At 41.9% G+C, this 21,665-nt stretch overlaps 1 protein-coding gene across 26 annotated transcripts in view; it reads right to left on the bottom strand.

Moving 5' to 3' along the window:
* Window positions 1-21,665, bottom strand: part of CADPS (calcium dependent secretion activator) — an 807,294-nt gene that overhangs the window by 34,424 nt on the left and 751,205 nt on the right. For all 26 annotated transcript variants that reach the window (XM_081524519.1, XM_081524520.1, XM_081524495.1 and 23 more), the window contains 2 exons: window positions 10,694-10,726; window positions 3,580-3,687 (listed from right to left, as the gene is read on the bottom strand). In XM_081524519.1, coding sequence (XP_081380645.1) covers window positions 3,580-3,687; window positions 10,694-10,726 — 141 coding nt within the window. The remainder of the gene's footprint in view (window positions 1-3,579; window positions 3,688-10,693; window positions 10,727-21,665) is intronic.

Genomic DNA, 21,665 nt, shown 5'->3' with positions numbered 1-21,665 from the left:
CAAAGATGAACTTGGAAAGCTGTTCTTAAGTTACATAATAAAATAGATAAAAATGCAGAACATTAAATATAGAGCCCCAAATGCTATGCCGATAATCTCCCACAAACACCCAATTTCAGCCAGAAGTACAATGACGAGGAAAAGAAAAAACCCAGCTCAGACAGAGACAGAGAGAGAGAACACGGAGATCGGTGCTTGGTTAAAACGGAAGATGCACTCATTAAATGACTGGGCATTAGTCTAAATAGTCTCAGGAACAGAAACACACTAAAGCCATCCAGACTCTTCCACAAGGTACACTCAGAGGAAAAAAAAAAAAGAAAAGAATCCTGAATAGCAAGAACTTAAAGGGCTTCCCAGGTAAATCAAACTGAGACTTTGAAACACGGTTAAAAATACAATGGGAACTCTGAGAACACGCCTCTGAATGACAGATGTCAGCAGGAACTAAAAAACAGAGAATGACACAATAGTCAAAATCAACAACCTCCAAACAGCAAACAATCTTGGAGATACATATATTTTTCCTAATTCAAAATGCTAATGTTCTATTATTCATTTTTGCCATTTATCAAAATGCAACAATTTGGAAGAGACACCTCTCAGATCAACAAGTTTTTCTCAATAGCTTTCTGCCAATTGTTTAGAAACCCATCCCAGGACCATTATCATTAAGAAAGAATTTGAAAGGGTAAGTTCACTGTAGCAAGAAATGTAGGGTGAGAGGTTTTACAGACACCCTTTTTGCCTCAGTATTCCAATTCCCTTGTTTAGCTTAGTGGACAGTGAGGGCCTTCCAGAGCATATATGTAAAGAAATAAACACCCTACTTGAGGAAACAGAAGCCGAAGATAATCAAACATGTTGGTAATCTGATGTTTTGCTGCTAGATTATAGAAAAACAGTAAGTACTGAATTAAATTACTAGGGCTGCATGGTAATGAAGCTTTTTGAGAAGCTCTTGGTTTTATCAAATGACAAATGTTTTAAAATCATGACAGATTCAAGAACTTTTCCTGCACGACATCAGTTAGGTTGCCTAGCACCAATATTCTGTAAATTAGGGGAGCAGGTTATTTGGGAAGTAAAGAAATAAATGGCACAGAAATTTGCTGTCTTGAAATAAAACTGCTGAAAAAATTTTTCCCATAGGGGTGGGAGTGATGTTCAGTGAATGATTGTAATGGTTAAGTTTTAAACTCTGATATTCAGGGAAGCGCAATTAAGATTCCTTTGGAAAAACTGAATTAGGACAATGGGAGATTAAATTGTGGGGATTCTGATAATGTTACTGATGCCATTTTATGCTGGTCAGTTTGTAATTCCACAAGGGATTTGACATACTTGTGAATTTTTGAATAACTCTAAACATGATTTGCATCCTGAGAAACATATTCTGTGTACTGTCTCTTTTCATTATTAATTCACACCCATGACCAGAGGGCTTGAATTTGCCTCTGTTCTTCAACAGTTGGGCAAGTCCAGTTTACCATCTGTGCTGGCCAAAGCTACGACCGTACTTTTTAAATCAAGATACAGTTGTACTTTCCCTTTAAAAAAGCCCCAGAAAAGGACAATCTGCTTTGTTGCCTTTGACAAAGCCACCTTAAAAACATTTTCCCCCCACCTTGTATGACTTCTAATTAAAAAAAAAAATTAGGAGGAAAGAGTGGGATATTTGTCAATGAAATAATAGGCTAAACTGTGGATTCAACATTAAATTCAGTACTAGATGTCTGAAAGTTTTGGAGAGCATTGGGTTATTCACACACACGCTCACACAGGGACACGCTCACACACGCACACGAGGGCCACACAAAACCGAGAATTAGAAGATACTGATCAAAGAAAAGAAAAAAAAAGGCAACCTAGGCATTGAAAAGAACAACCCCACAGGCTTCCTGAACATTTGTGGCTTGGAATTTCATTCTGCGGAGATGGGCAGAGAGTCCACACTCCAAAATGCAGACCCAAGGGTGCTGCCTGACTGTTTTCAATGCCTATTGGCTGGGTGATTGGGCCCCAGACACTCCAGGCTTGGTACTTTCATAAAGGCACGCATGCAGAGAAGGGAGAGGACCCGCCGGTGAGCTTTATGCATGTATGAGGCATTCTCAGTGGATGTGGGCCATGCTAGAAGATGTACACAGGAAGATTATTTGATTCTAATTCATGCCACTTGATATAATGTGATAAAACATTTGACATGAGAGATAAGTTCCATTTTAATCTGAGAGAGGACGGGTGGGAATTAAAAAGTAAGAAGGGTTTTCTCAAAGAAAGGTGATGCAGAGGAAAGAGCGATATTGAACACAGAAAGGGGATGATTAGAAAAGAGAAAAAAAAAGACAGGAGCCTTTTCAACACACGAGGAAAGCAAATGAGCTGGAAGACAAAGCGCAGAAAAGTCAGGAGCTGCAGATTCTTAAGCGGTGCCAACAATGAGCTCACTTAGCCATGGAACAAAAACACACACACACACACACACACACAAACTCGATGTAAATTGCTGAACACAATCGCAGAAAAAATATAGAAACACGGATTCCATAGTAGACCAAAACATTAATGTTCGAGCTGGCACTCAAAATACGGAAACCTGGACAGGAGGAGCTCACGCTTCACAAGACAGAAGTAGGCTGTACAATAAGAGCCACACGGAGACAAGTACGCCGGCTTCCATGCACTCTGGCCGGGTCTACACTGGCAAATTTGGTGGGAACTTGAAACAAAATATCTGGCTAAATCAGGCAGCCCCATCTGCTTTGGCCTGAGAGAGGCAGAAAATTTGAGACCGAAGCAGATTCCTTTTTATTTTTTGTTTTTTACCTCTGTGGTTTGCTTTGGGAGTGCAGATGTAGTCATAGTGGAAATAAGTTTACTTGGTAACTCTTACCCCTTAGAAATTTGTTCTCTGAACTTCAAGCCAGGTCTGGCAGCCTGATGTAACTGCTCTTTATACCCCTGCTTCTTTTTCCAAATTTTCAAGTGGGTGGGGTGGGGGAGGCGGGGAAGGGGCACCCTGGTTTAGAACAGCAAAATAACAAGTAACTAACATTAAGTGTTTGCCAAAACCCAGGGCTAGCTAAAGATTTCCAGTCTTCCAGAAACGCAATCATCTTTGAAGTGATAACAATGCTACGTTTCCTGCAACAGCTGCATGCCACAGCTGTGAACCACCCTCAGGAGAGGGGCCAGTCGCAGTCTCCCAGACGGCAGGGAGCATCTCCCCAAAGCAGGGCCGGGTTGCAAGAAGGGGAACCATGACCCAGGAAGGTCTTTGCCAGTTAGAGGAAGCTGCCACCTCACAAGCTTCATGCAGGGAGGAGCCGGCTTGCGCGAGGCTGCGCGCCGCGCTATGTATCACACAGGTGGGAACTGAGACACGGCCACGCCAGGGAGGGTTGGGGACAGACACAGGACAGATAGGAGCCTAAGGCGGAGGGGAAGGAAAAGATTTAGTTTGCATCAGGACCAATCCATTTTCTCAAAATGTGACTTATCCTCCTGTCTCTTTATTTTGTCACATTTTGGAGGGTCTCCTCCTTGGCCTTCAAGGAGGAGAAGGCATTTACTTACATCAAATAACCTTTCTATATACATCTCCTCATTGACCTTATCACGAAGGACATCCTGAGAGTGGCGGACGAAAGTCACGTACGCATCAGCCACGTCCATCCCAGGTTTCTGCAAAGAAACAGGAGAACGTGAACATGGAATTCTCAGACGGTGGCTCTTTCTCGACTACCCCTGCATGCTCTCCCCACTTCACCCTGCCTGGACCCCCAGCACTTCCCCTGGAGTTTGAAGCTCTCCCCTAGAGCCGGGAGCTGTCCAGAGTACACTGTATCCAGAGGGTCCACCATATATGACATCGTTATCCACAGCCTGGATTGAGATTCCAGGAAGTGAAACTAATATTAAAATCTCCAGCTCTTTCTAGAAATTCAACCTGGCAAGAGGGGAGTTGAGATTGCAGGGTTGTACAGGCTTTCCCCCCCACCTAATTTTTTTTTTTCTGGCAAAGATACTCTAATGGATAAATCTTCACCAGATAACCCAGAGATATTCTCTGGTTTTTCTTTTGATTGAAAGCTCCATCAAAAAATACTCTATATTCCACTGTCTGTCCTTAAATAATATTAAATATATATTAAATAATATTAGAAAAGTGACAGCTTTCCCTGATCCCCTCAATTTAAAAAACTGAGGATGTGACAAGTAAAAAAATTCGATTTCAATCTATACCGCCTCCTACCCAAGTCATATTGTGGGGGTAGTTTAACCTGAGTATATAGTGAGTATTTCCTTATTAGTTTACTCAAAGGAGACGTTCAACCAATTGTCTTTGCTTTCTAGGTATAGCTTTAGAGTCCAAGGATTCAAAAAGATGGGGAGGGGGAAGGATTAGACTTTTAAATAAATTAGATGTTCTGGAAAGGTAAGCAGGTGGTCTCATTCAGTAGTTACAAAATTATTTATGGTAAGAAAAATAAAACTAAACTAAGAATGCATACTGCTTGAGATGTCACAATCAAAGTTATCTCCAAAGAAACCTATTAAAACACTGTAATATGGGTCATTAGGAGAGCTGCCACAAACCCCTTAAATTTCCACAGTCAATATGTATGTTTGCTAATAACTAAAAAGATTAGTTTTCATTACTGTGATTTTACCTTAGATCACAAAGTATCATTTCTCTACAAGACGTGACTGTCAGGCACTGCAAATTGAAGTTAGTTAACACTTCTGTGTAATTTCCAGGGTGAAAATGAGGAAGGTTTGGAAACAGTAGGACTGTATTTTTTTTTTTTTCCTGATACAAAGCAAACAATTATCAAGCAAAGGGCCAATGCCTGGCCCCTGGGATGCTAGTAACATTTCTTAACACCTGCTGAAACAATGACAAGGTATTAATTTGAAAAACAATGAGGACAACTCAAAGCCACAGTAGTCAACTGCTACACTTTCAAGCAATTTTCAGCGAATGGCTTGAGCAGGTTGTGTGATGGTCCTACAATTGTTGCAGTTTTATGATACAAAACCATAGAGGTTCTCCAATGAGATGGAAGTGATGGCTATCAGTTCTAAGCTGGCAACTCTCTCCTCCGCTCCCTTTGGCAGCCACACATCACAGGGCATCCTCTGTGGGGATGGGGACCCCGACCTGGGGCACTTGAGAAACTTATTATTGTTTCCATTTCTTCCCTGGTGATACTTGTGGCAGACGTTGACTTTTCCTGGATGCAGGCAGCCATCTTAGAGCTAAGATTCAAAGCCAAATCAGCAGACCTATTTGTAACCACAACAGCGATCTACTATAACGGTTATTTTCACCCCTCCTTCTCTTTTCACTAAATTGCTGTCCTCAAAGGGGTTTTTCATTTATGCTTTAAAAACTTTGAAAATAAATATTAGTGCAGTTCAGCTCACCCAGATAGTTAAAAAACTGAGTTTTTGACTGAGATTTTATTTTTCTTCATAGCTTTTATTTTTCTTCATTTTTTTTTTACCAATATCTGACACTGTATAATATATTTATTTGTTTTTTGTCTTCTCCCACTTAGCACATAAGCTCCATGAATACAGAGACCTTATCTGATCTTATCAGCACAGAAATGATGGCACATAGTATGTGGTCACTAAATATTTCCCAAATGAACAAAATCATGAATGAATAAGCCTCTGTCCCACCTCCTTATTTAAACTACTCAGTCACACTACATGGATTTTTGTTTGATCCCCCACACAATGGAGCTTTTGAAAATCATTTCAACTTCTCTGGGCTTCGGTTATAACCATCTGTACAATGGGATTAATAATAGCTCCCCTACTTACCTTCAAGGATTGCTATGATCATCAGCTAAAATAATGGAAGTTAAACTGCCTCAAAAGCCATAAAGTGCTATTTAAACATGAGCCACTATGTTTCTGGCTACCGCATCCCCCACAAGATTATATCACTTTATGACCTTACCTACCTTTGGAATCTACTTTGGAACCAAGAAGAAAAAAGTTGCTTCAGAGAAACCAATGTCAAAGAAAAACCAAACAAATGACCAAGTCTGCATGAAAATGTGTTTTCTCAAAGTCCTCTGATCCCCACGTTTTTGACCAGCTTTTTGTCCAATTCTGACAAGCCTGTTTTCCATCTTTTGGTGGACGAGGAAGGGTGATGAGGGGACTTATTTGAAACAGAGGTGCTGACGAAAGTTATCACCTTTCCTGATACCCTTAGCTTGTGGGTGAAGGTTGCCAAAATGGAGCATCAGACATGTAGACTCAGCATACACTGAGGTTTGGGGCTGTGAAGGACTACGTCTTAGGAAGTCCTTGGGGGAGCAGGTCACTAAATGGCCACTGGGGATCCTTGGTCACAGGGAAAAGGTTCAAGTACTGTCAGTTCCCATTTAAGAAGGTAGAGAAGGTTGTGCAATGCATTCTAAGCAGGTTTTCAACCAAAATGGTTAAACTCGTAACTGTTCACTGACCAACAAGCTAACTTGTAGTTATAGATGAAAAACTTTCTTGGTTGAACAACTGATGATGCTATTAGATAAATGAAGCTTCCCTTGTGGCTCAGCTGGTAAAGAATCAGCCTGCAATGAGGGAGACCTGGGTTTGATCCCTGGGTTGGGAAGATCCCTTGGAGAAGGGAAAGGCCACCCACTCCAGTGTTCTGGCCTGGAGAATTCCATGGACTACAGTTCATGGTGTCACAAAGAGTCGGACACAACTGAGTGACTTTCACTTCACTTTAAACCACATGGCTATCTAGTAACAATGGGAAAAACTTTAGGGGATAGTTTTTAATATTTCACGACTACATTGTTTATTTTAAATGTGCCTTGGACAGACCAACAGCATGAGATGTAGATTTTGGAAAATAATTAAACAAATAATGGCTATATAAATCCCCATATAGTTAACTATAATCCATGTGTGGAAGACATGAAGAAATAGGACATTTTAATCATGACATGTTCCTCCCAGGATATTTCTGAGCTTGAGGGAAACAAATTCCAATTTCCAGCATCCTAAAGCAAGCCCTCGGAGAAGGCAATGGCACCCCACTCCAGTACTCTTGCCTGGAAAATCCCATGGATGGAGGAGCCTGGTAGGCTGCAGTCCATGGGGTCGCTAAGAGTCGGACACGACTGAGCGACTTCACTTTCACTTTTCCCTTTCATGCACTGGAGAAGGAAATGGCAACCCACTCCAGTACTCTTGCCTGGAAAATCCCATGGATGGAGGAGCCTGGTGGGCTGCCATCTATGGGGTCGCACAGAGTCGGACACGACTGAAGCGACTTAGCAGCAGCAGCAGCAAAGCAAGCCCTAATCAGGAATGCAAATCTGCTCCGTACTGAAGGGTACTCCACCTGAGACAAAGAGATGTGCTTTGGGGATCATGCAGTGTTTTGAAAGACTGGTAACAGCGCTTCTCTCTCTTAGTGTAGATAATTAAGAGACAAACCTCTATGGTAACTAAATACTAGTCCCCACAAGAAACTAAACCAATAAACTGTGTGCCAAAAACCTCACAGGGCAACAGAAGTCAACTCACCAGAGCTAGGAACAACTTAAGAGATGATTTTATCCAAGAGTTCTTAAACCTGGCTGCAAATGAGAAGGATATGGGAAGCTCTGAAAGATACTAATGCCTAGATCCCATACCCAGAGATTCCGCTTTAAGCTGCCAAGCAACCTCACAGTGACACCTGCAAAAAAACTCCCTATGTTTCCAGTATACAACAAACGTCAAGAATCACTGACTTAGCCCACTGGATCCCAAACTTGTGCAAAATACCAGAATCTAGTGGACAGTTTCTTAGAGAGCTCCAGGCCTCACCCCAGAATGGCCGAGTCAGAATCTCCAGAGGCAAGGGGCTGGGAATCTCTTTTACAAAAGCAAACGAAATAAAACAAAAAACCTTGCCAACTATCACCTCTGCACATTCTGGTTTGGGGACTACTGATTTTATAGGTGATGTTTGCTGGTGAGCTGGTAGACTGGCCCTTCAAGACAAAAACAATCAAACAAAACAACCAACCTTGAAGTGTAGTGCTTGACAGTTTCGTGGTGTAAATACTCCCCCCAAGGCTGAGTTTGAGCTACCAATGTGCCTTCACTGAAGGCAGAGTTGGAAGCAAACACACACCATTGACTCTTGGGAGCCAGTGCCAGTGGCTCTCTGTATCAAACTGCTAGCAACTGAATGTTCATGCACCCATCACCTCGTCAGGTGACCATGGCAGCCACTGAACCTCCCTGTGCCTCAGTTTCCTCACTGTGAAACATGGTGGTCCTATCACTCCCCGCCTAGGGCTGTTTCGAGAAGTAAATGATTATTGAGAAGTAAACTATTATTTACTCTGGGTGAACAATGTATATATAGTACATGTGTATCCTGTACTAATGTTTTCTGGAAAATTATTTATTAAAACATTTGCTATAGTATTATTGTCTGAGCCACCAGGGATTTGCTGCAAAAATACTCCAAGGAACTTAATTTTAAAGTTGAGCTTTGTCCCAAGGCGTACTAATGGGGGAAATCATGGTGAAAGAGCATATTTGACATGCTGATCATATTTTTTCTAATATTCATTAAAATAATTTCTCAGTTTTCCAAAAAAAGATGTTTGTCTATACACTAAAGGAAATCATATCCAGCGATGATGTAGTGTTTAAGAACATTAAGGCTCAGCTGTGCCTCTTATGAACCATGGGATCCTCAGCAAGCCAACCTCGCAGGGCCACCACTTCCTCATCTTGAAGGGGGATTGTTGTGAAGGTTAAATGTAAAGTGCTTCAAACAATGCCTCACACACAGAGGTTGTTTATAAGGCTTGGTTGCAGTTTTTGTTACTATGAGATTGTATATTGTTGGTGGGAAATGTACCACATTTGGGGACATACTGCAACATTTTCTCTGTCTCCTTAGGGGGAGGAAACTTGGCTAATTGATTTCTGTTCCTTTTTGTGTCCACATAGAATCCATTTTGTCCTCATCTTGACAATAAATCGGAGCCTGGCTCACAGAAGTGGGTTGAGCCAAATGACATTACCAATACTTGATTTTTTTGATCTCTGCCCCCAATAATTTGACCTGCCCAATAATTTCAGTTGATAGAACCAATTGCCAGATCAATTTTTTCCCCAAACATTTAGGTCCTGCCCACTGGTCACCTGTTTAAATCTCATTGGTGAGATCTCCCCCTTGCTTTGAGGTGTAACAGAAAACAGACTTCAGTTACCAGATCTTTGGGTTGGGGACTAGAAACTCCCTTTCTATGACTGCTGAAGCCTGGGCTAGGTCAGGGTGAATGCCAACAATGCATCCCACCTCCTCCCTTGTGCAACAGAGCAGAAATATCTCCCCACAGCCCACCCTGCTCCTGCTGCAGAAATATCTAGAGAGTGCCAGGTACAGCGCACAGTGTCCCAAGTATGTGTCATGTAATCTGCACAGTGAATCTGTGATGTGGGTATTTATCCGTATTTTAAGGATGGAGAACCAGGCTCAGAAAACTTGAGTAGTTTGTTCCCCGTGAACTGAAAGTTTCTACTCTGGGGCTTGCAAAAATAAATTACTTCTCTCCTAGCTCCAGGTATGTGAGCTTTTTCTCTTCTCCATTATAAGGACTATCTACGTGAAGGAGTCGGGGGTCCCCCGATGAGAAGTATTATATAAATTCAAAGCATAATTATTGATTGTACATTCTTTCATTAAACAAACAAAATATATGCTAATGCTAAACTCCCTCCAATTTTCCATTTTGCCATCCTTTGAGAAATAAGCCAATAAACCATTACACACTGAGCTTCCTGGGGAAATGAATTTAAATGTTAATATAAATCCTTTTAGAAAAAAACAAATTTTAACAAATAAGTATTTGAACAAGGAGGGTACTTAACCACGTTCAGAATGAGAAACGCTCACTACAAGGCCCTTGGTGGCTGTTGAGATAAGCTCTTTAAATTTAATATTTTATAATAGACTCACACCTCTTTTGTTAGAAATGGAGAAACAGAATCATTTTCTTTTCCCCTTTATTGGAATATATTTAAATCTCTCCAATTTTATTTTGCTAATAGGCAGGCCCAAGTCGGTCTATAAATGTATCCTGACTTATCACAGGTAATCCCACACTCTAGCATTCATGTGTAGTACTTAACCTCAATTTAAATGTAAATTTTGGGCAACTTTGAGTGCTTTATCTGTGAACTTGGAGAGCTCTCTTCATTAATGAGGTCTGGACTAATTATAGGCAGTTTTGTAAGGTTTCTTTAAAACAACTGCAGAATTGACCCCAAAATGAACAAATTCCGAATTTATTTGTTTTTAAAAAATGCTGGCATGCTTGTGCAAATTTCTAGCTCAACGCCCTACTCCCAAGGTGTGCAAGGGAGCCGGGTGATAACAGAATGAAATATACCAGAGAAACCAATGGAAATGAAAACGAAAGTGAATCGGGTTCACCCTCAAATGCAATCTCTTTTTCCTGCTGAAAGAAACCATACCCTCTTCTCATCTCTAAACAATTTTACCAGGAAATATTCTTGCCTGCCTTCCTTCTGGTGATTCAAGTCAGGACCACACAATTTGGTGGCAACTAATGAAAAGAGCACCATCAAAATTCTCATGAGAGCCAAGCCCTCCCCCCAACAAGAACAGTTTTCAAATACTCACAGGTACATCCACGTATTTGGAAGCTGCCTTCACCTAAGGAGGAAAGAAGAGGATGGAAGTGAGGCTGGTGTTTATGTTTAATTGTTCACAACTCGATGCTGTATCACCATCAGAGTTAAAACAATATGCTGGCAGACGGAGCTGACCAGGAAACACAAGAAAGGTACTAAAAAAATAAAATCTGTTTGCTATTTTTTTCTGCAAGCGAGACTCACTGCTTTGGAGAGAAAAAGAGCGAGAGAGAGGGAGGGAGAGAAAAAAAGACAGCAAAGTTTTACTGATACACTGGACCTAGGGTGGGAGTTTTGCATTTTCCTCCCTCCCCTTTAAAAAAGAAATTACTATTATTATTATTTTGATGTGGACCATTTTTAAAGTCCTCATCAAATTTTTTACAATATTGCTTCTGTTTCATGTTTGGATTTTTTGGCTGCAAGCCAAGTAGGATTTTAGCACCCTCCCCTCCCGCTGCACCCCAGTATTGGAATCACCACATTTACCCACACGTCTCCCAGGAAAATATCCAGGGGAGTATTTATCCCTGTTGCTCTTTTCTCAAAGCCACTTCTTAAAATGTCAACTCTTAGGGTATATATAATGTTAACCTTGAAAATGCATTCCAGTCTACATTAGGCACAGACAAATATTGTCTGATTCCACTTACACGAGATACCTAGAATATTCAAATTCATAGAGTCAGAAAGTACACTCATAGATGCCTACGGCTGGGGGTGGGGTGGGGTGGGAGACTGAGGACGTGGTGTTTAATGAGGAGAGAGTTTCAGTTTAGGAAGGTGACAATTTTAGGAGATGGATAATGGTGAGAGTTGTACAACAATGTGAATGTACTTAGTGTCACTGAAGTGTACCATTAAATATGGTTAAAATAGTAGGTTTTGTATTATGTAACTTTTACCACAATTAAGAACTTAAACAACAACAAAAAAGGAGAAATCAGAGCCAATGGGCAGAGTGGAAAGAGTTCAGGATTTGGAGTCAAAAGTTCTGTAAGTGACAGAACTGTTAATACTAATAGTGACCTTCAGATCATCACTTTGAGTCCCTTCGCCTAGGTTACTCAATTTCTAGAACAGGGTGATAGCATTGCATGCTTTGTAGAGTTGATAACTTACCTGATCAAGTGACAAAATGTATGAGAAAGTGTTTCATAAACTTTAAAGGGTGGAATACACACTGATTAGTAAATTATTGAGAGGGCAATGCATTCTATCTCCTGAAATCACCACCAACACCCTAGATGATTCCCAGAGTATCCTGTTACAGATTCTCTGAGAACCCTACATTTTTTTTCTCTTTACAGCTCTGATTGCAATTGCAATTCAGTCATTTCTCTGCAATGTCTGTCTCCCACACAATGTGATGTCTTCCCCATGGCTGTCTCCTGTGACTCATTTGGTACCTGTCTTAAAAAGGGCACTCAGGGAAAATCTGTAGAAGGAAGGAGAAGAAGCTAGTGACCAGCGCTGGCTTCCGGATGCTTACGGGATAAGCAGACAAGATCGAGAACTCACTGCAGGAGACAGTCTGAAAGGCCAAAGGGTTGCATATAAAGCTGGGCAGCTGCAAAGCGTGGTGGGTGAAGGAGTGAATCCACTCTGGGCTGTTAAGGGGAGTATGAGGAAAGCTTTCTAGATTTTGCATAATTAACATTTTGCTAAATGATTCTCAACCCGAACTATTTCCTCTTTATTCCTGTTCTAGAATTTAGTTTGAGCAACAGGGTGACCCTCCTTTCACGTCTCCTCTATGTACATTAACATATAACATTTCTATGATGTTTTTCACTTTGCAAAACATTTTCATGTATTGTTTCTTTTTTAAGCCAACCTGCAAAAGGGGGGAGGGCTATTAATCCTACCTATTGACTATTGAGAACATTAAAACCCACTGAATTTAAAAATTTATTTGATCATGACCTGGGCCAGAAGGCAGAGAAGCCCGACTAACACGTGGGTCTCCTGAGCCCTAACTTTTCCTTTTGAACTCCCGATCTTCTCACCAGTGGTAGAAAGTGTGAGGAAGGTAAGCTTCAGTGGTCAGGGCAGGCAGTTGCTGACAAAATAATTCTTCTCAGCTACAAATTGCCTCCTTCGCTCTGTTGAGTGAGTGCTTGGCAGTTGGTAAGAGTTTTGCTACAGCTGAAATGATCAACCTTTCAAAACGCCCACTCTTCCCACCAACATGCAGTTTTAACCCAGAAAAGGACACCAGTCAGAGCCTATTCCTTTGAAATCAGACTGGGAAGATAAGCTAAACTCTGTATCAGGATGAAAATCATCCCCTCTGCTACATGCACCAGCACTCAGTTCATGGGTCTTTTTTAAAAATTTGATAACTGCTGACTTGCACTTAACCTTATTAACCTTTCTCCCATCCCATAATAAAAAAACAGCTCAGAGTAAGTTGTGGTCCTATTATTATCTAGAAAGATATGCTGTATCATTTTTGGTTCTGGCCACTGAACTTGAAGGAAGATGTTGAGGACCCAGGGCAGTCTGGAAATGTCTTCTACACGGAAGGGCTAATGGCAAAGGAAATGAAAACCTTCATGTAGTTCAGCAAGGACCTTCAGTGTAGAAGGGTTGAACTTGGTCATGGTAATTCTCGAGCATACAATCAGGAAGGATAAGGAACACAATGTGACTCTAAAAGAAGGTGCAAACAGCTGTCTTGGTCCAGCCAGGCACTGGCTGTCTCTGGTGACCAAGGACACCTTGCTGGAGGAGCTCAAGCACAAGGTATGCAGGATGCTCCGATGTGAGCCTTTCCTCACTCGAGAGAGTATCTCTAAGACTGCTTCCGGTTGTCAGTTGCTCATCTTCTTAAGAGACAGAAAGTGAGGACTTCCCTGGTGGTCCAGTGGTTAGGAATCCACATTGCAATGCATGGGACATGGGTTCGATTCCTGGTCCAGGAGGATCTCACATGTCATGGGGCAACTAAGCCCGTGTACAACTACTGAGCCTGTGCTCTAGAGACCCAGAGGCACAACTGCTGAGCCCATGTGCTGCAGCTACTGCAGCCTGCGTGCCCTAGAGCCCATGCTCTGCAACAAGGGAGGCCACTGCAAGGAGAAACCTGTGCACCACAACTGGAGAGTCGCCCCCGCTTGCTACAACTAGAGGAAGCCCGTGTGCAGCAAAGACGCCCCAGCACGGACAAAAATGAATAAGTAAGTAAATTTTTAAAAAAGATAGAAAGCTATCATTAGTTCTGTTTTTTTTCCATTTGTTTGTTTGTTTTTCAGTACACATATCGAGATGTAGCAGAGTGAGTAAGCTGACAGAACCAGGATCCGAACTGTGACACCTAGAGAGCCCTTCCCTGCTTAATGTCAACCTTTAGGTGCTTTTTTTTTTTTTTTAAGTATCCACAGGACTCTGTCTTTGGCCAGCTATACTCTAACAGAGGAAGCACCAGATCCTCCAAACTCAATAGGGATTTCGAATTATTGTCAAAGGTCAGAAAAATCTGAGCGCACACCAGGTGACTTTGACCAAGTTAATTAACTTCTGAGCCTACTCTGCAAATGGGACAATTATAATGTTCCTCAAAGGAATATGGAGGGGATTGGAAGAGGTAATCCAGCTAAGGGTGAAGAACAGAGCTGCGGATGTACCTCTTCTCACTGCAATGTTGGATTACTGGTGTAGATCAAGTACCAGCTCCACATCCCAGTGGCCACGGTGACAGTTTCACTGCTCATGTCTAGTCCACAGGCAATTTCTAACCATAAAAAGGATGTTGGAATCTCCTCAGGTTTCCAGCAGGTATCTTAGCTGGTTCTCAGTCTGGCAGACGTCCTGTCAATTTCAAGAACACCATATGCAGTGGACTCCTCTCTAGAACATTGAGGCAGTGTTCCTTCTACTCCCTTCCTCAGGCTGCCCGAGCCAGGGCACGAGTGAGAGGGCAATTCCCCAAGTCAGGGTGCTCTGTGCATTCAATCACATATCATAGCACTCTGGTACAAAGCTAAGTGCCCTTTGGCACAGGAGGAAAGGCTGAGGGAGAGGGGTTTGCCCAGATACCATCCTTTCTCTATAGGGACCCAACTGCCCTCCAAGAGAGGCAAGAACTGTGACTTCAGCCAGAATTCATTTCCTGCGACTCCCTACTTTCCCACCATCCCTTTTGGTAGGACAAAGAATGCCTGCCTCCTCTCTAGCAGTATCCATAAACACCCGACCCTCACCCCTTGCTTGACCAGACAGAGCCAGTTCTGGGTTCGAAAGAGACACACAAACTAGAAGTTGATGGAGACCAAGGGTGAAGGTGGGAAGACCAGCTGATCATATTTTCACAGGTCTTCAGGAAAGAACAATTCTCAGGTCCTGGGCACTGTACTGGGGGATAGGGATGGAAGCCACTGATCCTTGACTCATGGCCCCTTCCTTGGATGGTATCTAAATGCACAATCTCTGCAAACACCCAGAATGAGTCATGTGTCCCACCAAGACTCATAATTATAAGTAACATTTCTTGAGTGCTTCCTACTTGCCAGGTACTAAGTTAAGAAGACTGCACTTGTTATATTTAATCCTCACAACGACCTTTGAAAAAGAGTCCTATTAACAGTCCCATTTTACAGGTGACAAAACTGAGGCTGAGAGAAAAGAAGCAGTTTGGCTTAAAGTCACACATGCAGTAAGTTACAGCTTTGAACCTCACATCCCCTAAGCTGCCTATAATCTGGTTTAAAAAAAAAACAACAACTATCAAACCACTTTTATTAACCAGTCATATTTAAGTCTTGTTTCTCACTGTATGTAGACACAACATAAAATGGCTTCTCCTTAAAAAATATTTGAGAGATTTGAATAATAATCTGTGCCGATTCAGGGCAGAAGGTCCGAAACGGTTTCTCTGGCTTTGAATGTCCCAGCTAATTACCTAGACCCTCCACCTAACTTAGCGTGTGTAGACAGGCTTAATGGTTACTCTATTGAGCTCCCCCATTATTTTTCAGGTGCCCAAAGGTAATCTTTTCATTGAACACTCACCATTCTGGGATTTTCACAATGCTGATGACTAAGGGATTTTCTTCTGCCCGGTCCTAATAAGGGGACCTGAGTTAATCATTGTGTGGCTCTGACAGGGAGCACGGCGGGGGCTTAAACCACTTCTCTTGCTTCATTAGGGGAAAAAGCAACCCAGGTGCAGACCACGAGGACCTCAGGGTTTGATATTATTAAATCAATGCACGGACAAGAAAAAAAAGTGGATTAGGCCCTTTTTGCAAACAGAAATCTGGTGGGTAGGACGCAAAGATGGAAGAAAAAAAAGAAGTCAGAACAGATACCACTGCATTAGCGACTGCCTGAGCTCTCTTTCTCCCTGTGGTCCCTTAAAAATAGAAAGACAAAACCCAACCAAGCCAACAATTTATTCTCTGCACGAGCTGACTCCACCCGTGCCTGTCTGACTTCACAAGAGCTCTGAGCTGATTTCTCTGCCTTTGCCTAAAAAATGCTGACCACACTGCTCTCTCAAGGGCCCAGCAATATTTACTTCAATGCTTGGTTTGTGAAATATCTGCTGCACGGATCATGGTGCTATTTTGCCTCTTTTCCCATTTCCCTAACCAAGAAGATTTGAGAAATCTGCCTTTTTTTTTTTTTGGAGAGTTGAGGCAGTTCAGTATCGTACTTCGTGCCACTACCATCTATAAAATGATTTTATCTTTATTAGCTGAATTTTATCACTTATCACTATCCTCATGTCTAGATTGTAGGCTCCATGAGGAATAAGAACTTCTTTTTTTCCTCCTCACTATCTACACTGCCTGGTATATAGTAGAGGCTCAATAAAAAATAATCAACAAAGACAGGGGACTCTACTCAACAGTCTGTAATCACCTATATGGAAAAGAACCTGAAAAAGAATAGATATGTGTGTATGTATAACTAAATTACTTTGTTGTATACCTGAAACGAACACAAAATTGTAAATCAACTATATTCCAACATAAAATAAAAAATTTAAAAAGTGTTGAAAGAATGACTTTCTGAGCATAGTACTCTTTATTCTGTACTCAGGATAGAAGCTTCCAGTACTATCTGGAATAACACAATACCTGGTTCACAGTAAGAGCTTAAGAAATATTAGCTAATATTGTTACTAGTGTCTAACATGCAGGTCAGGAAGCAATAGTTAGAACTGGACATGGAACAACAGACTGGTTCCAAATAGGAAAAGGAGTACGTCAAGGCTGTATATTGCCACCCTGCTTATTTAACTTATATGCAGAGTACATGATGAGAAACGCTGGGCTAGAAGAAGCACAAGCTGGAATCAAGATTGCTGGGAGAAATATCAATAACCTCAGATATGCAGATGACACCACCCTTATAGCAGAAAGTGAAGAGGAACTAAAATGTCTCTTGATGAAAGTGAGAGAGGAGAGTGAAAAGGTTGGCTTAAAGGTCAACATTCAGAAAACTAAGATCATGGCAACTGGTCCCATCACTCCATGGGAAATAGATGGGGAAACAGTGGAAACAGTGTCAGACTTTATTTTTGGGGGCTCCAAAATCACTGCAGATGGTGACTGCAGCCATGAAATTAAAAGACACTTACTCCTTGGAAGGAAAGTTATGGCCAACCTAGATAGCATATTAAAAAGCAGAGACATTACTTTGCCAACAAAGGTACATCTAGTCAAGGCTATGGTTTTTCCAGTAGTCATGTATGGATGTGAGGGATGGACAGTGAAGAAAGCTGAGCACCGAAGAATTGATGCTTTTGAACTGTGGTGTTAGAAAAGACTCTTGAGAGTCCCTCGGACTGCAAGGAGATCCAACCAGTCCATCCTAAAGGAGATCAATCCTGGGTGTTCATTGGAAGGACTGATGTTGAAGCTGAAACTCCAATACTTTGGCCACCTCATGCGAAGAGTTGACTCACTGGAAAAGACCCTGATGCTGGGAAGGATTAGGGGCAGGAGGAGAAGGGGATGACAGAGGATGAGATGGCTGGATGGCATCACCAACTCGATGGACATGAGTTTGAGTAGGCTCCAGGAGTTGGTGATGTAGAGGAAGGCCTGGCGTGCTGCGATTCATGAGGTCACAGAGTCGGACACGACTGACCGACTGAACTGAACTGAACTGAACTCACATGGAGTTAGCTGGGAGCTGACTGTACCAAGGGAGTTCTTATTTGTAGTTTACAGACTAGCAAAAAGGTTGGCAAACTCTTGCCTGTGGGTCAAATCTAACCTGCTGCCTGTTTTTGTGTGGTTCACAAGCTAAAAATGGTTTTCACATTTTTAAATGAAAGAAAATCAAAAGAAGAATTATACTTCCTGACATGAGACAATGATGAGAAATTGACATTTCAGTGTTCATCAATAAAGTTTTACTGGAACACAGCCATACCCATTCATTTACATATTGTTGATAGCTGCTTTCATGCTACAAGTCAGAGCATGTGTTGCTGTGACAGAAACTATGCGACTTATAAAGTCAAAAATATTTACTATCTAGCTCTTTCCAGAAGAAATTTTCTGACCTCTGGACTAGAAGTTGCTTAAGTGGAAGCCATAGGGATGAGGGTGGGGAAAAACCATAAAATGCACATTTCTCATCTCAGTGACCATTAACTAGTTGACCATCTACTTGTCCAGCCTGTTGGCCTCCTGTCCTTATCTATGATAATAGGGAACGGAGCTCAGGATCTTCTCTGGATTTCTTGTAGAAACGCAACTCTTAGATGGTGTATGAGGCAGCTACTAGGAAGGATGTGAAGCAGGGAACACTTCCCACACCTTGAAAAGTTCATAAATACTCTAGCAGGAAAACAAAAGGTTAATAATATTTTAATATTAACAAGAGCTCTGGAAATGAGGCTCCAGGAAAAACTACAGAAACAGGGAAAGGGAAAAAACAACAGAGATGAATAAAGACCCTTTGCACAGGTACCAGATAATGCAGCAGGGCTCAGCGGGTAGAACTGGCAGGGAGACAGCAAGATTACAACAGGAAGTGTGTGCTGCCTAGTCGCTCTGTGCCAGGCACTGTTTTCAGTGTTTTTTATGAACCACCTCATTAAGATTCCTGGTACCTTTGAGATACGTCATCTCTACCTCTCTGGGCTGTCATGAGGTTTAACTAAGATAATACACACATGGGGCGTAATAAAGGACACGGCAAGTGCTCAGTACTTGCTACTGTTACTACTGTTGGAATTGCAGGCCAAACAAACAGCCTTTCTCTTCCATTAGTAACATCGGCTAATTTGCCTTGAGTCCCTACATGCATCCTTCTGTTTCCTCAGTCTCTAGTTCTCATGCTCTCTTCTGTTGTGTGGCAGAACTGAAATGGGCTATACATGCACACAAGCTCCTAAGATAAGCATCGCTTAATCAAATCCCATATGACTATACAGTAGAAGTGAGGAATAGTTTTAAAGGACTAGATCTGAGAGACAGAATGCCTGATGAACTATGGATGGAGGTTTGTGACATTGGACAGGAGACAGGAATCAAAACCATCCCCAAGAAAAAGAAATGCAAAAAAGCAAAATGGCTGTTGGAGGAGGCCTTACAAATAGCTGTGAAAAGACGGGAAGCGAAAAGCAAAGGAGAAAAGATATTCCCATTTGAATGCAGAGTCCCAAAGAATAGCACGGAGAGATAAGAAAGCTTTCCTCCATGATCAATGCAAAGAAATAGAGGAAAACAATAGAATGGGAAAGACTAGAGAACTTTTCAGGAAAATTAGAGATACCAAGGGAACATTTCATGCAAAGATGGGCTCAATAAAGGACAGAAATGGTATGGACCTAACAGAGCAGAAGATATTAAGAAGAGGTGGCAAGAATACACAGAAGAACGGTACAAAAAAGATCTTCATGACCCAGACAATCACTATGGTGTGATCACTCACCTAGAGCCAGACATCCTGGAATGTGAATTCAAGTGGGCCTTAGAAAGCATCACTACGAACAAAGCTAGTGGACGTGATGGAATTCCAGTTGAGCTATTTCAAATCCTGAAAGATGATGCTGTGAAAGTGCTGCACTCAATATGCCAGCAAACTTGGAAAACTCAGCAGTGGCCACAGGACTGGAAAAGGTCAGTTTTCATCCCAATCCCAAAGAAAGGCAATGCCAAAGAATGCTCAAACTACTGCACAATTGCACTCATCTCACACGCTAGTAAAGTCATGCTCAAAATTCTCCAAGGCAGGCTTCAGCAATATGTGAACCATGAACTTCCAGATGTTCAAGCCGGTTTTAGAAAAGGCAGAGGAACCAGAGATCAAATTGCAAACATCCGCTGGATCATCAGAAAAGCAAGAGAGTTTCAGAAAAACATCTATTTCTGCTTTACTGACTATGCCAAAGCCTTTGACTGTGTGGATCACAATAAACTGTGGAAAATTCTGAAAGAGATGGGACTACCAGACCACCTAACTTGCCTCTTGAGAAACCTGTATGCAGGTCAGGAAGCAACAGTTAGAACTGGACATGGAACAACAGACTGGTTCCAAATAGGAAAAGGAGTACGTCAAGGCTGTATATTGCCACCCTGCTTATTTAACTTATATATAGAGTATATCATAAGAAACGCTGGGCTGCGTGAAGCACAAGCTGGAATCAAGATTGCCAGGAGAAATATCAGTAACTTCAGATATGCAGATGACATCACCCTTATGGCAGAAAGTGAAGAAGATCTAAAGGGCCTCTTGATGAAAGTGAAAAAGTTGGCTTAAAACTCAACATTCAGAAAACTAAGATCATGGCATCTGGTCCCATCGCTTCATGGCAGATAGATGGGGAAACAGTGGAAACAGTGGCTGACTTTATTTTTTGGGGCTCCAAAATCACTGCAGATGGTGACTGCAGCCATGAAATTAAAAGACGCTTACTCCTTGGAAGGAAAGTTATGACCAAGCTAGATAGCATATTAAAAAGCAGAGTCATTACTTTGCCAACAAAGGTCCGTCTAGTCAAGGCTATGGTTTTTTCAGTAGTCATGTGTGGATGTGAGAGTTGGATGGTGAAGAAAGCTGAGCGCTGAAGAACTGATGCTTTTGAACTGTGGTGTTGGAGAAGACTTCTGAGAGTCCCTTGGACTGCAAGGAGATCCAACCAGTCCATCCTAAAGGAGATCAGTCTTGGGTGTTCACTGGAAGGACTGATGTTGAAGCTGAAACTCCAATACTTTGGCCACCTCATGCGAAGAGCTGACTCATTTGAAAAGACCCTGATGCTGGGAAAGATTGAGGGCCGGAGGAGAAGGGGAGGACAGAGGATGAGATGGCTGGATAGCATCACCGACCCTATGGACATGGGTTTGGGTGGACTCAGGGAGTTGGTGATGGACAGGGAGGCCTGGCGTGCTGCGGTTCATAGGGTTGCAAAAAGTCAAACACGACTGAGCGACTGAACTGAACTGAACTGAGGCCAATAACATGGGAGAAACATGAACGCATCATTAATCAGCAGATTGGAACTATGTGAAAAAGGATGTGGGCATTTGTAACAGGGCTTAGAGGCAGTGTGCAGAAGCAGTTGAGAGCACAGACTCTGGGGTTAGATGACATGGGGCCAAATTCTAGATCTAGCACTTATTAGAAAATTTACTTCACTTTTCTATGCCTCACTTTCCTCATCTGTAAAATGGGAATAACAAAACTTTTCATGGAGTAGATGGGTTATTAAGTGAGTTTCCAGAATAGTTCCTGGTTCACAGTAAGAACTATGTGTCAGCTCTTCGTATCATTTCTGTTGGAAAATCAGGTTGTTCTAGGTTGTCAAACCTGTATATTGAGCTTGGTCTGGCCCTGCACTATCACACAGGTACAAGTGGCTATTTAAATTCAGATAACTGAAAAAGAAATGCAACTAAAAATCCAACTTTTTAGTTGAACTAGCCACATTTCAAGTACAGGTGGCTATTGTATCAGACAGCTGAGATACAGAATTGCTCCATCATTGAATAAAG

Source organism: Giraffa tippelskirchi, chromosome 9 (assembly GCF_054371585.1).
Source record: "Giraffa tippelskirchi isolate mGirTip1 chromosome 9, T2T-mGirTip1v1.2.pri, whole genome shotgun sequence".
NCBI classification, from domain to species: Eukaryota; Metazoa; Chordata; class Mammalia; order Artiodactyla; family Giraffidae; genus Giraffa; species Giraffa tippelskirchi.
This window is presented reverse-complemented; position numbering and strand designations above follow the sequence as displayed.